Here is a 14,284-nt window from a genome sequence, read left to right on the forward strand (position 1 = left end):
ATTCAAGCTTAATTCCATGATGCTAAACTGTGGGCTCACGTTATAGGAGCAGCTGATCTTTAGGTGTGGAAAAGAAGAGCCAAGGTTAATGAAACACAGAGCCAGGTTCCTGTGCCTGTTTGGCTTTTCTGGAGAGCTTTTATCAGCCTCAGTTCTTGCTTTTGTTGAGCTGCACTCAGTTATTTAGCAGGATTAAAGAAAAGGGAAGGGAAGGACCCCCAAACTAGGAGCAGATTTTCTCAGGGTGTGTTCCTGTCACTATTAGTGTGTGAGTTGGATTTTGGGGTATGGAGGTTCTCATCCATCAGAAGCTGTGTGGGGGTGCTGGAGCAGTCAGAGCTCAGCAGATGGGTCTGTATCCCATATCCTGCATGGAAAAAGCAGGAGTTTCATCTGGGTAGGAGCAGAACAGTTTTCCACATCATTAATAACAAATTAAGTGTGTGTTGGTTTACACAGCAATGATTTAAATGATTTTCTCAGTTTTCTTGGTAAATTATTTGCTGTATTTGGTGTTTGCCTCTGCATTCCTCCCTCCCCCTGCCCTGGGGGAGGTTGTACCTGGTGTCACCTGGGTGCTGCTCCCTCCTGTCCCCTCACAGGGCCTTATCACTGCATCCTTGTGGCAGCTTTGGGGTGACTTCTGCTGTGGCTGAGTTTTCAGCTGTGCTTTTCTTCTTTTCTCCTCCTAGAACGATACAATCCCTCATCCAAAACATCCAATGGTCATCAATCCAAATCGTAAGTGGCTGCTGAGAAAACATTTCACAAACAATTATTGGATTTTAAGAGATTTAGGAAATAGTGTTTAGTAGAATGTGAGTGACACTCCAGCATCCTTCTCCTTGGCTGGCAGGAAGAGGAATCATATCCCAAATAAACCAAATACTGCTCACTGGAATGAGTGAAAAGCACCCCAAGCTGCTTTTCTGCTGCCAGGAGAGGAGCAGGAGTTTGGACCTTGGAGTTGGCTTGGGAATCAGAAAGGACATCAGTGTGGGATGGGACCTGCCTTGCAGAGCTGGCAGCTGGAGGTTACACAAGTTCAGGATGAGGAAAGGTTTTGGTTTGGAGGAGACAGAAAACTGAGTCTGGGATCTTGTGAGGTTTGTTCTGCTCAGCCTTGAAGTCCCTGACAAACATTTTGCACACAGACCCAGCAACACAGGAAAGCTCAGAGACAACTGGAATGTTCTGCATGGCTGTAGTCCAACTTTCTCAGACTTAAAAATCAATGATATGCAGTTAAAAGATGGTTTCCAAATAAATATGGCCAAAAAAATGTATTTACCAGCTGATTGTGTGTTAATGAAAGCTGTGGACTCTGCAAGCTGACTGGGTTAGAAACATTCCTCAGTAACTTTTGTTGGGATGCACTCACAGGATGCAGCCTGGTGCTTCTGCCACAGAATTGGCAAGATGAAAAAGCACCTGACCCATGAGAAAAATAAAACAAAAGAAATCCCCTTCCATGCATACAAACCCACAATCAGTGTCCCAAATCAGGGAACTGTGCTATTGCCAGAGCTGGGAGTGGGAACAAGAGGCAGCACTGGACACCTGCTGAGCTGGGATGCAGGGGAGCAAATTTTAAATGATGTTTACTGTGGCAATACAACTTTAAAGATTTAATTATTTTAAGTGATTATGATCTGGTAAAGAAAAAAGGAGATAAATGCACCATTTGTAAAATGATAGCAGTGACCAGGAGTGAGCTCCTAGAAGCTGATGTTCCTGTTCAGACCATCAGTAGAGCAGCTCACTGTGAAACTCGGGAGAGTCAGGCTTTTAATTCTTTGTCATTTTCTCTCCACAGATGTGAATCAAACCAGACAGAGTAAGATGTTTTATTTTTCTAATCAAATGTTTCCAATAATCACAAAGGCCCTGCTGTGTGTTTTCATTGTGCTCATGTATTCTCAGTGTGTGAAACTCTGTGTGTGTGACTACCAGAAGTAATTATGGCTTTGAATAATAGTAATTAATGATGGCTTAGGACAGTTGCACTGAGCCACGAGACAGGAAGCAGCCACTGGAGTTGCCTTTCTTTCCTCCATTTCAAACACAATTCTTACAATTGTGTGTAAGAAGTGGAACATACACAAGTTACCTCATCCCACACCAGTAAATTGTGTCAGATTTCCTTTCTAAATTTAACAGAATGGACTCAGGAGCCAAAGTACCTGAATCCTCATTCTTCTCTGAAGAATGACTCAACTCACCATTCTTAACCATGAAATGTGTGAGTGGTGTCTGGTGTCTCACCCACACAGCCTCTGCAGCATAAACAGTGCCATGTTGAAATCTAGCAGAATGCTTTGGCAGTAATTAAAGTGCTTGGAAAAACTTGTCTCACTTTCTCCCTTTTCCCTTAGTATGCTGAAAGATGACTTAAAACTTAGCAGTAGTGAAGACAGCGATGGAGAGCAGGTATGTTCCTTAAATGGCTTCCCAAAAAACCACTGCACTCATCCATGGGGCAGCCCTGGGCAGGGATCAGTGGCCCAGCAGCAGATCTGTGAAATTAAAATCTCATGGGATGTTATTCCTAAATGTCATCTTAGGGAAAATTTTGTGCAAACAGATTGAAATTTTGTGTTTTGTGGAAACAGTTTGCTTTTATCTAGAAAATCTTATTAACTGATTTCACATGGGCCTTCTCTAAACATCAAATTACAGTGGTGCACTTTAAAACTTATGTAATGACTCCTAATTAAAGATTAATCCCTTTGTGCTCTGCCATCCCAGCTACAGAGCTCTTGTGTGAACATCTGTGTGCATTGGTGCCCTGGGATGTCTGGAGTGACAAGGGGCTGTGTGTATCCCTGGGGTACAGCTGCACCTTTATATTTATCAAAAAGTCTCTTTTTTTTTACTCCTCTCAGGATTAACTTTGTGCAGCTTCTGCCAGACTGGCACTTAACATGCTAAATAAAAATAAAATGTGTGTTTGTGCTGCCCAGTAACCCCCACTGCTCTGGGGTTTCTTTTATTCCTGTTCCAGTTCTGGTACTTGATTTTCTTCAAGTGGAAAACTTGGAGTTGGTGAACTCCCCTTACCCTGGGCATCTCTGGGAACATCATTGTGAAATGCTGAGTCATCTGATTCAAAAAGGTGGAAACAGGGTATTAATTAGTGGTAGAAATGGGAACTCTCACAACTGCAGTCAGAATATAGAGACTTGTGCTGAAAACTTGGAGAAAATAACTCTGCTTCTCTTTCTGTATAAGGAAAATGCAGATAAACTAATGCAAATAATGAATTTTAAAAAAATTAAAGGCCCTAAACCAATGTTTTGCAACTTAATTGTATCTACATGCCTAAAATAGCTTCTAGAAGCTTCATGCTGTTTTTTTTAATTGCAGGACTGTGATAAGACAGTGCCAAGGAGCACACCTGGAAGGTAGGAATTCCTGGGGGATTGCAGCATAGGCAGCACATGGGGATGTTCAGCCCAGTCAGCACTCCTGCCTTGCTCTGCTTTCCAAAATTCATCTTTGTCCTTTGGCTTGTATAAAAAGAGGTGATTAGAATGCAGTCAGTGATTAAATAACAATAAATATAATATTGAATACTTCCTGCAAATGAGACTGAGCACTTTGGGAAGGGGCAACACCCAAAGGTTTGTTTCCAGGCTGAGCTGTGTTCACTTCTGCTGAATTTTCTCCTGAATGTTGATTAAAACGTTCTATTTTGTTTCTTCTAACAAAAGGATTTGAAGGCTGTGCTTGTGCCTGGGATAATGCTTGGTTTCCCTCCATTTTTGTTGCAGTAATTCTGAGCCTTCCCAGCACAACAGTGAAGGAGCAGAAAACTCCAGGGATGACTCGAGCAGCCACAGCGGCTCCGAGAGCAGCTCGGGCTCCGACTCGGAGAGCGAGAGCAGCTCCAGCGACAGCGAGGCCAACGAGCCCTCCCAGAGTGCATCCCCCGAGGTAGGGCTGCAGGGCAGCCTCCAGATCTGCCTTCTCACAGCACAAAGCTTCAGTAAATTCTCACTTTGGTCTAGAACAGACAGAGCAGCATGGGCTCGCTGTCAGGCTGCAGTTCCTGTGGTGGATGTGACACTTCTCTAGCTGAGCCCACATTTGATGTTTGATTTGAGGTGGTTTTTACCACCAGTTGTCTGTTGGAGAGCAGAGTTAGATATGGTATCAGAACCCTAAAAAGCCATGACATCAAATATTGCCTGTTGGTAGCAGACAAAGGGAATATTTGTGTTATTTGGGCCTATATTTCATTTATTTATCTCAAGTTTTGGGTGTATCTTGTACTTTGGTACATGGAAAAGATGAAAGAAATGGGAAATATTTTATCTAACTCTGGTTTTTTTACTTTGTTTTTAGCCAGAGCCACCACCCACAAACAAGTGGCAGCTGGATAACTGGTTAAATAAAGTGAATTCCCATAAAGTGTCACCAGCTTCTTCCGTGGACAGCAATATCCCTTCTTCCCAAGGCTACAAGAAAGAGGGACGGGATCAGGGTACAGGGAGTGGGTACACTGACCAAGGTGGATCCAAGGACTCCATTTCTTCTACACCAGGGAGAGATTCCAAACCCACCCAGAAGGGCTCAGAGAGCAGTCGTGGGAGGCAGAAATCACCTGCCCAGAGCGACAGCTCGACTCAGAGGAGGACTGTAGGGAAAAAGCAGCCCAAGAAAGCAGAAAAGACATCTGTGGAAGAGCCCAGAGGAGGTCTTAAAATAGAAAGTGAAACCCCAGTAGACATGGCAACAAATATCCCTTCAAACAGGCACAAGGCAGCCACCAAAGGCTCCAGGAAACCCAATATAAAGAAGGAGCCCAAGTCTTCCCCTCGACCTACAACAGAGAAAAAGAAATACAAGGCTTCAAGCAAATCTGCCCAGAAATCCAGGGAATTCATCGAAACAGATACCTCATCCTCTGATTCAGATGAAAATGAGAGTCTGCCTCCTTCCTCCCAAACACCCAAATACTCTGAGAGCAATAGGACTCCTGTTAAATCTTCCATGGAGGAGGATGACAGCTTTTTTCGGCAAAGAATGTTCTCTCCTATGGAAGAGAAAGAGCTTCTGTCCCCACTGAGTGATCCTGATGAAAGGTACCCACTCATTGTGAAGATTGACCTGAGCCTCTTATCCAGGATCCCAGGGAAGCCTTACAAGGAGGCAGATGCTGCCAAGGCAGAGAAGAAGAGCGCTCCGGAGAAACACGGGCGGGAATCGCAGAAACAGCCCTCGGACAAGAGCTCCACCAAAGGCAAGAGGAAACACAAACAGGTGAGCACTCAGGGCACAGCCTGCTCTCTCAGCCCCCAGAACCCAGGTGAGGCCTCAGGCTAGGGACTGAGCTGTGCAGCAGTGGCTTTGCTGCTGCAGAACTCCTGGATCATCCCTGTGCTGTTACAGGAGACTTACAGAAACACCTGGAGCAGTGTCAGCCCTGGGGCCAGAGCTCAGGGAGGTCACAGATCTGTGAGCTCTGCTTCCTCTCCTGCCTCCCTGGAACCAGCCCTGGTGCTCTGCAGCCTGGCTCAAGCAGCTGATCCAATGGGAAATCCACCTGGGAAGAAAACCCAAAAATCAATTTTCAGCTGGATCAGCTGCCTGAGCCATGGAATTGCCCATTGCCAGGATAAGGGATGGGGCAGGGGCATGGCAGCAGCAGAAAACATCTCAGGTGCTGCTTCACTGGGGACAGGGGGATCTCTCCATGATAATACTGAATCTTTTCCAAAAGCATTTCATCTCTCCAGCTAGAAGGAAAAGGAGTGGCTGGGGGGCAGTAAAGTAGGCAAGGGTCTGGGGGAACTGAATAGCAGGGTTACTCTTGGAGGGGGAATGTGAGAAGTCAATGCTGGTGTAATTTTAAACTGCTTTTTGAAAGCTCAGCACAGGGACACTCTGTACAAAGGGCAAACCTGGGGCTGTCAGATGGGATCCCTGGGAGTCTGGTCTCCAGGAGTGCAGGGCTATGAGGCCCTGGGACTGGCATTCAAAAATCCCTGCCCTGCTCTGGATGTCACTCTGAACTTTTCCTTTTACCATCTCAAAGGGATCTGACAGGGCTTGGAGACTGTTGCCATCTGCAATCCCAGGATTCTGGGAGATCATTCCCAGAGTCATTTGAGGAGATGGATCATTTCAGTCACACCAAAGTAAACTTGATCACTTGCTGAAGTCTGTGTCATGCAGGAGCCCTGACATGTAACTGCAGATTTACCCTGTACTGTTCCTAAGATTCCTCTTTTCTCTGGCTGAGGAAATGAAGTGAAGAAGTGAACTGCTTTTGTAAAAAGGGAATAACTGCCCAGTACAGTGAACAATTCCTCTGTGCAGGTGTTACTGTGTAAGTCCTGATGTTCCTGGGAATGCACTCACATGTTCCAGTGGGGCTGAATTCCCTGGCTTCTCTCTCTCTGACCAGTTTTGCCTTTAACCACATATTTGGAATTACAGTATTAAAGATCTGTGCCCTCCCATCCAAACCACAGAGCTTTGGTGAGACCAGTTAAATTGAGGCTTTACCCAGGAAAAGTGGTGGTTTGATGTTAACTCAGATCACTCTGGTGCTTCCTGAGAGGATGGAAACCTGTCTGAGGCAAGGACAGGACCCCTTTGCCCACCCTTGCAGTTTTAAGTTTGTGCTCCAAACCCAAGTGACACCACTTGATTTTCTGCATTTCCTGGGTTTCCTTGATCACAATTCTCAGATTGCAGCATCAGTAACAAAACCAAAACCTTTGGTGTTTCAACCTGGGGTTTGTTACCAGATGATTTATTCTGCAAGGCCCCATTTTCCCTCTTATTCACTGTATTGATCCCTCCTGTGACTTGAGGATTAAATTGATATAAATACCTAGTCTTCAACATCTCTGAGCTGACTTTAATAGACTGATTAGATTTTTATTCTTTCCTGGCATTCATCAGACACCTCTTTAGACCCTGCAATATCAAATCTTCTCCTGGTCTTGCCAAAGCCCTTGGCAGATTTTGCTGAGATTTCATGGTTATAATTTATCTGTGCTGAAATTAACAACTTGGCTGTTGCTGCTTTTATCAGGCTGTAATTCAGTGGCCAGACTGGGGTTTTCATTTTGTTCCAGTATCAGGATCTGGTGAGGATTTGCTAAGGATGAGGTGCTGTGGGCCATGGTTTTGGGGTCTGTGTTTAACTGTGAAACAGCTGCTGAGTGAGGTCTCAGTGTGAAATGCTGCCACTCTCAGTGATGTGTAAATGTGGATCTTTGCTGGATGTTTTTCTCATTTGCTTTGCTCAGAACGAGGATGAAAACAGAGCCAGTGAAAGCAAGAAAACGAAACTGGAAGAAAAAGCTCCCTCAGGACACAAGAATTCCAGCAGCAGGGAGTGAGTATCTGCTCTTCCCTGCCCTGAGCTCAGGGTGGCCATGGAGAGAATGGTGCTCATCTTCCCCCTTTCTCCTCTCTCCCACCCCAAGTTTTCCTCAAATAATTGGTAAAACTTCATTTTTTCTTACCCTTCAAACAAATTTACCTCAGTGCTTCTACAAGCAATTGGTGGAAAAGGATTTCCATCCCCAAAAACACTGGCTAAGGACAATGGTGCTCCTTAACAAAGTGAGCTGACCCCTCCTGTGAAGGGGGTATTTCCTTCCTGGTTTTCTCTGATACACAGTGGGGCTTGGGTTTGGTCTAGAAATCAAAATCTGTGCTTTTAAATTAACCCCATCTTGTAATTCTCTGTTTAGTAAGTTTTAAGCTGGGTGTAAACTCCTGAACTGGCTTTCTTTGGGAAGCTGATGGCATTGAGCTTTGGATCCATGGATTTAGCCTTTCATCTCCTTAATTTGTTAGCTCAAGAAAAGTGTGAGTGATACCAAAGCAAAGTAATACAGAATTAGGAGATCAGCATCATTGTTTGATATGTTATTTCTGGATTCCACATGCTTTTTGCAACACCTGTTATGTCTTTATTTGATTGATTTCTTGGTCAGTGTTAATCCACAGGAGAGATGAAGTTTTTTTCCACTGCATTTTGAAACTTCTGTTTCAGTTCAAGCAACTGAAAACTGGTATAATTGTGTCATGGAAAATATTCCTGTCCAGTGAGTAATTGCTAAATTACAAAGATGTGAGAAACTGCAGCAGTTTGCCTCTTCTGAATTAAACAGTGTCTTACTGTTTGTTAGGGAACAGCTGTAGAATGAATGGATACGCTTCTAATTTGACTTTTTTACCTGATATTTGATTTTTTTCCTGGTGTTTGCTTGATTACCAGTGCAGTTCTCTGAAGGACATTTAATTAAATGGGACTATGATTTTCTAGAAATAATAATGGTGGGAAGGCAGGAATAGCCAGCAGCATCCTCAGCAGCCAGGTGAGGTGAGAGTGTCCTAAAGGCTGTGCTGGGGCAGTTTCCCATTCCCTGCCTTCCAGGGTTTGTCTGGAGCATCTTTCCCTGCAGCTGTTGGCTGGCTGCAGTGCACAGACAGCCTGGCGCTGGCACTGGCTCCCACTGCTGCAGCTGGGAGGGTTTGGGCAGCTTTTTGTACACAGCTGGTGCAGGGGTGTGGTTTTATGGTTAGAACTTGTCTGGTTTTGCCTGTGTTTTCAGGTCAGAACAAATAAAATGGTGAAAACAAGTTTGATCTGGCTTTGGAGAAACCAGCTCACTGAGAGGATTATTCTGCTTTTCTCCAAAGCTGGGGCTGACAGGAAAAATCTTGGGGGGTGGGTAAAAGGTGTTTAGTTTAAGATTTAAAAATCAGACTTTTATGTGTTGTGTTCTTGGGGTTGTTTTTGTTTGTTTTGGTTTTGGTTTTGTTTGTTAAGGCAAGAAACCCAAACCCTGAATTTGTTCCTCTTTTCCAGGTCTTCAAAGCCAAGTGCTGTTAAAGAGAAGGATTTGCTGCCCTCCCCTGCTGCCCCAGTCCTGCAGAAGGAGTCCAAGCAGGAACATGGCTCCAGGAAGAGAACAGTCAGTCAGTCCTCATCCCTAAAATCCAGCAGCAACCCAGGCAAGGAGAGCAGCAGTGGCAGCAAGAGCAGCTCCTCTTCCAAGCAGAAGAAGACAGAGGGGAAGGGGTCCAGCAGTGCCAAGGAAGCCAAGGTGAAGGGCTGGTTCTGTCCCTTTTAGTTTGGTCTAAGCAGCCATTTCCAGTTCAGTTTAAGACATCATTAGTTTGAGATGTGCATTCCTGTCATAGAGCTCAAGACCTTTGGAAGGCCATAAATGAGAAGACAGCTTGGAGAGATCATGGAATACAAATGCTTATCCTGCCAAATTGCTGTGTTTATAGAGAAGTGGGTTTAGTCATCCCCTGGTGGCTGCTGCTGCCTGTTCATTGTTGAAGTGGTTAATAGAACTTCCCTAGAAAGCTGTGTGCACACTGGAAATGGAGCTGGGAGGCTGCTCCTGTCTCCTCAGAACAGACACAGGATTTGTCCTGCTTTCAAAGGACAGCAGGAGCTCAGCCCCTGCTCAGTGCTGGGATGGGAAGCTCTGGCTCTCATTTTATGACATTGTAGAAAGATTATTTCAACTCCAGCTCAGCAATTTACAGAGCTCTCCATGGTTGGAGGGGAGAAAACATGGTTATGGAGATGGTGCAGAAAATGGTTTGTAAGAGATTTAGGTTGGGAAGATGCATGTGATGGAATTTAAAAATATAAATGTCCCCAAGCCAGCTGCTCTTTCGTGATCTGCTTGTTGTTTTATACTTCAGATGTGCTTACTCATGTCTTTCTCAGAGGAGTAACTACTCCTGTGTGGGTTTTTCAAGGCAAAGGCATTCACAGAATTTTGTTGATAGAAATCCTCAAAATCCTCCTCATCTCTGTTAGAGCAGAAAAACAGGATTTAGAAACAGTGACAGGGGAGATGGAGGGAGGGATTTCCTGGCCCTGGGTGTATCTGGAAAGCTTTGGCTGCTCCCTTCCCTCTGCAGTCAGGAGCCCCAGCCCAGCCCTGTGGGAGCACCCAGTTATTCCCAGGGCTCCTGCACACTGTCCTTCCTGGATGGAATGGAATGGGGGCAGCCATGGGGGAATTTGTACAACAAATGCTCTTCTTGTAATCATGGCATGGGTTTCTTTTCCAGGAAAAGATCCTGAACAATTCCTCCAGCTGCCCTCCTGCCTCTGCTCAGGCCACGGAAAGTGTGAAGTCGAGGAGAGCAAAGCTTGTTTTTGATGATAGGTAAGGACAGGAAATTCCCTTTCCCTCTTGGGGTCTCTGGATCTCGAGCACAGGCAGCTCCCCACTGAGGAGAGCTGGTGTTCTGCTCCACAAAAGATGGTACACACATGCCCTTTGTCACAGAAAATACCTTGAAAAGAGAATTAAACAAATATTTTACCATCTTGTGCAGACTTGAGGTTTCAGTTGGGCCAATTCAGATGTCAGCTTCTTTAAAATCACTTTACAGATGAAATTATGTTTCCAAACATTTTGCTTTAGAACTTGGTTGAAATACTGTTGGAATTACCTGAAACTAGAGAATGAACTTGAAACTACTTTTAACATTTTTATCATACAGTTAACTAACAGATTCCTTTAAACAGTTTTATGTTTATGGGGTATGGCTTGAGTTAGAACAGAAAAGCTCTGCAATGTGGCAATATTAAGAAGCTCCAGTTACAAGAGGCTGTGTGAATGAGTGGCTCCAGTCCCTAAATCCATGTCCTCTCTTGCAGGACTTACTCAGCTGATCATTATTTGCAGGAAGCAAAGAAGCTCAAACATAATGCAGATGCTTTGGTGAGTGGATCTCCAGTGGCCACCCAGTGTGTGCCCCTGATCCTGGGGTTGGTTTGCTGCCCTTCTGTGCTGGGATTTCCTTGCACTTCTGTGCTCTGTGTTCTGAGCTGTTCTCCCTCCTGCAGTCGGACAGGTTCGAGAAGGCCGTGTACTACCTGGATGCTGTCGTGTCCTTCATTGAGTGTGGGAATGCATTGGAGAAAAATGCTCAGGAATCCAAGTCCCCGTTCCCTATGTATTCAGAAACTGTGGAATTAATCAAGTAAGCTTTGCAGAGCTCCTGCAGGGGCAGGTGGGTGGGGGGAGCTCTGGGATTCAGAGCTTTCAGGTGCACAGAGGTTTTGCCCCCAGTTCTTGAGATCTGTTGACATTCCCAGTAACACTGGAGCAGTGACCAGTTTGTTCCAGTTGCTGGGGTTTAAAGCATTTCCAGGAAGGATGAGGTGGTTTCTGTTGAGGCTTCAAGTCCCTCCAGAATGAGTGACCCAAGAGGAGCAGAATTATTCTGGTCACTGCTGAGTCAATGCTTTATTCAGGGCTGAGAGATGTTCCTAGAACAGAGGAGCCAGCTGAAACTGGAAATTTGTGAGAACATGAGTGTTTTGTGCATGGTAGATGAAGGTAGTTTTTGTTTTGGGCTGATCTGCTGCTTTCTCTGCAGATACACTATGAAACTGAAGAATTACTTGGCCCCAGATGCGACGGCTGCAGACAAAAGGCTGGCAGTGCTTTGGTGAGTGTGCTGGGACTTCCTGCAGTGCCCTGGTGCATTCCACGTCTGCAATCTACACAAAATGCTGCTTACACTGAGCTCAGGGTGTTCCTGGACCAAACACTGGGGATTTCCACTTGGCTGTACACAAAAGTTAAGCTGTGTCTGATTGCTGTAAATGGGGATGTTGCCAGCAGGGGCCAAGGCTTTGAAACATTGAAGGGTGACAGCAGAAGGTGCTCCCTGAGCACTGAGCCAGGGATAAATCCCACCTGGCTGCCTGTGGGGCTGGCAGGAGCCCTGAGGCTGAGGGAGTGGCTGCAGAAGGTGTAGGGGAGCAGAACCCTGTGGTTCAGGGGAGAGCAAAGGGAAGGCTCTCCCTGGCAGGGGCTCAGGGTGTCCTGGCACAGTAAATGAACCCCTTGTCCAGGAATGCACTGGGTGGTGTCTCCCAAACCCAGCAGCATCACTGAGAGTTTCAGTTCCAGCTTGAGGCACACAGAGCTGTTCCAGTTCCCTGCAGAATTTCAAGGTGGTTGTGGATTTTCTGGTTGAGTTACAACTGAGAGCTGAGTTGGCAGAGAGAACATCAAGACCACAGCTATTAGATTTTTGAAATTCACTGAGTTGAGATAAACCTGACTTTTATTGTGACTGATTTAAATATCCTGTCTTTGGGCAGCCTTCGGTGCCAAGCTCTGCTCTACCTGAGGCTTTTCAAACTGAAAAAGGAAAGTGCATTGAAGTACTCAAAAACTCTGACTGAACATCTGAAGGTAATTGCATCTGTATTTTCTCAGAGCATTAAAATCTAATGGTATGGAAGCTCTACATCACTTAAAGTTCCCAAATCCAATTTCAGACTGCTGCGTGTGAGCACATGTTTAGAACTGGACTTGAAGGTGTATTAAAGCTGGGCAGAGCTTTAATAACCAAAACCCTGCTGGTCCTGGCATGACAACTCTGTTAATTTGATTTTCTTTAATAAATGTAGTAGGCTACAAGGAGAAGGTTGTTTGCAGTGGGATGTTGGCTGGGTTTAGGTAAATTGCCCATGACTTTATCTAAATTTCTGTGCAGCTGATTCTGAAGCTTCCAGCTCTCAATGCTGAGAGGAAACAGGTTCATCACATACCAAATCTCTCAGATTTGGGATATCTTTAATTGTTCCATGCCAGTGATCACAGATTCTTTCTATTAAAGCACTGAAAAAATGAAAATGTTCCCATAAGGGACGATGGACTACTCTAATACTTGTTTATATTGCTAAAATAACCCCTTAATTTGTGTCTTAGCCATCAGTAAAAAATGATATTTCCCTAAATTTCAGTTCAATGTCATATTATTGAGAACATTACTTAAAAGTACAAGTACAAAAAAAAAACTTGGTTAAAAAGAACCAGTCAAACAACTAGATAAAATGTAACTGGTGAAAGTATAAACACAAATCAAGTAAAATGTGTCTTTTCCCCCCACAGAACTGCTACAATAATTCTCAAGCACCGTCCCCTGGTATGGGAAGGTGAGTGGTAAAAGCTGTTACCTCTGTTTCTCAGTTTATAGGATGTTTTCTCCATTTCCTGTGTGCCAGGGGAGCTCAGGGAGCAGCTTTTGGGTGTTTATTTGAAGGGTGTGGACTTTGATCCATTTTTGTGTAATTATCATGGTGGAGGGAGGTGCTGCAGCTCTGCAGGTTTGTCAAGCTGAAAAAGGGGCAGTGTGCCATTAACCCATAAGACATTTATCCCAGGAAGTTTTGGTGTTTAATTGAATGCATTTCCCCCCAAACAAGAGTTTTATTAGTGCTGCAAGGCCAGAGGTTACAAGCACTTTCAGGATTCTCTGTTCCATAGTTCAGCAATCACTTCTGCTCTTTTCAACCCTATAATGGAGCTTTGATAAATTATTCAGTGAGTTTAAGGGAGGGCACTTCAGATTTCCATTGTGTTATCTGCAGTAATGTTATACAGTGCAATATTCTGGCAGTGGAGTTACCAGGTAGCTGAAATTTTTTTGTTCTTACTCTTTAAAGTTCATTTAAACAATGAATTTAAGATTTTATTGAATGCTGAGATGCTCAGGTTTGGTAATTAGGTTTTGTAAGCTAGAAGTAATTATTGGAGGATCCTCAGCAGTTCCCAGCTCGAGATTTTCATTTACTGTTGGGCAAATCCTGATTTTTGGTGTGTAAAGTGGAAGTGTTTTCCCATCCCACACCCTGAGTGTGGGCAGATCTTAGGGGAGATCTCAGAGCATGATGTGTCTAAAGCTGGTGCATTTCTGCCTTTCCAATTCCATCTTCCCCTCTGTGTGAGCAGCAAACCTGTTGGGATGCCATCTCCAGTGTCTCCAAAGCTGTCTCCAGGGAATTCAGGAAATTACTCTTCCGGGGCAGCCAACCCTTCAGGGAGCGGGTCCTCGGTGACGATCCCGCAGCGCATCCATCAGATGGCTGCCAGCTACGTCCAGGTCACCTCCAACTTCCTCTATGCCACTGAAATCTGGGAACAAGCAGAACAGCTCTCGAGAGAGCAGAAAGGTAAGGGCTGCCTCAGGGGCACTGAAACCTCCTGAGGGGGCTGGAACACTCCCAGGCTTTGATTGTGTTGATGGGTGTTGAATTCTGCAAAATCAGGGGGAAGGTGACGCTTGGGGTTGCAGAGATACCCCAGGCCTGGGTGTTGTAGTTGTCAAGGTAGTATTGGAGTAGTGACATAAAAATCCTTATTGCATTTCCTGTAAAATGTTGAGTGTAGGAAGAGGAACTTGGTACATTTCCCTTTCTGAAATTCTTTAGTGACGACTTCTTAAGGAAGTAGTTTAGTTACTTCTTTTTGACAGTAGT

The 14,284-nt window shown here is 44.8% G+C and overlaps 1 protein-coding gene across 1 annotated transcript in view; it reads left to right on the top strand.

The window, feature by feature from the left end:
* Positions 1 to 14,284, top strand: part of AFF4 (ALF transcription elongation factor 4) — a 46,342-nt gene that overhangs the window by 26,854 nt on the left and 5,204 nt on the right. Inside the window, exons 7-21 of the mRNA XM_056502033.1 lie at positions 693 to 741; positions 1,817 to 1,837; positions 2,376 to 2,430; positions 3,367 to 3,404; positions 3,774 to 3,936; positions 4,348 to 5,265; positions 7,266 to 7,354; positions 8,840 to 9,077; positions 10,069 to 10,166; positions 10,664 to 10,727; positions 10,853 to 10,989; positions 11,389 to 11,460; positions 12,122 to 12,215; positions 12,918 to 12,961; positions 13,758 to 13,978. Of these exons, the coding sequence (XP_056358008.1) occupies positions 693 to 741; positions 1,817 to 1,837; positions 2,376 to 2,430; positions 3,367 to 3,404; positions 3,774 to 3,936; positions 4,348 to 5,265; positions 7,266 to 7,354; positions 8,840 to 9,077; positions 10,069 to 10,166; positions 10,664 to 10,727; positions 10,853 to 10,989; positions 11,389 to 11,460; positions 12,122 to 12,215; positions 12,918 to 12,961; positions 13,758 to 13,978 (2,301 nt within the window). The remainder of the gene's footprint in view (positions 1 to 692; positions 742 to 1,816; positions 1,838 to 2,375; positions 2,431 to 3,366; positions 3,405 to 3,773; positions 3,937 to 4,347; positions 5,266 to 7,265; positions 7,355 to 8,839; positions 9,078 to 10,068; positions 10,167 to 10,663; positions 10,728 to 10,852; positions 10,990 to 11,388; positions 11,461 to 12,121; positions 12,216 to 12,917; positions 12,962 to 13,757; positions 13,979 to 14,284) is intronic.

This window comes from Oenanthe melanoleuca, chromosome 13 (genome assembly GCF_029582105.1).
Source record: "Oenanthe melanoleuca isolate GR-GAL-2019-014 chromosome 13, OMel1.0, whole genome shotgun sequence".
Classification (NCBI taxonomy): domain Eukaryota; kingdom Metazoa; phylum Chordata; class Aves; order Passeriformes; family Muscicapidae; genus Oenanthe; species Oenanthe melanoleuca.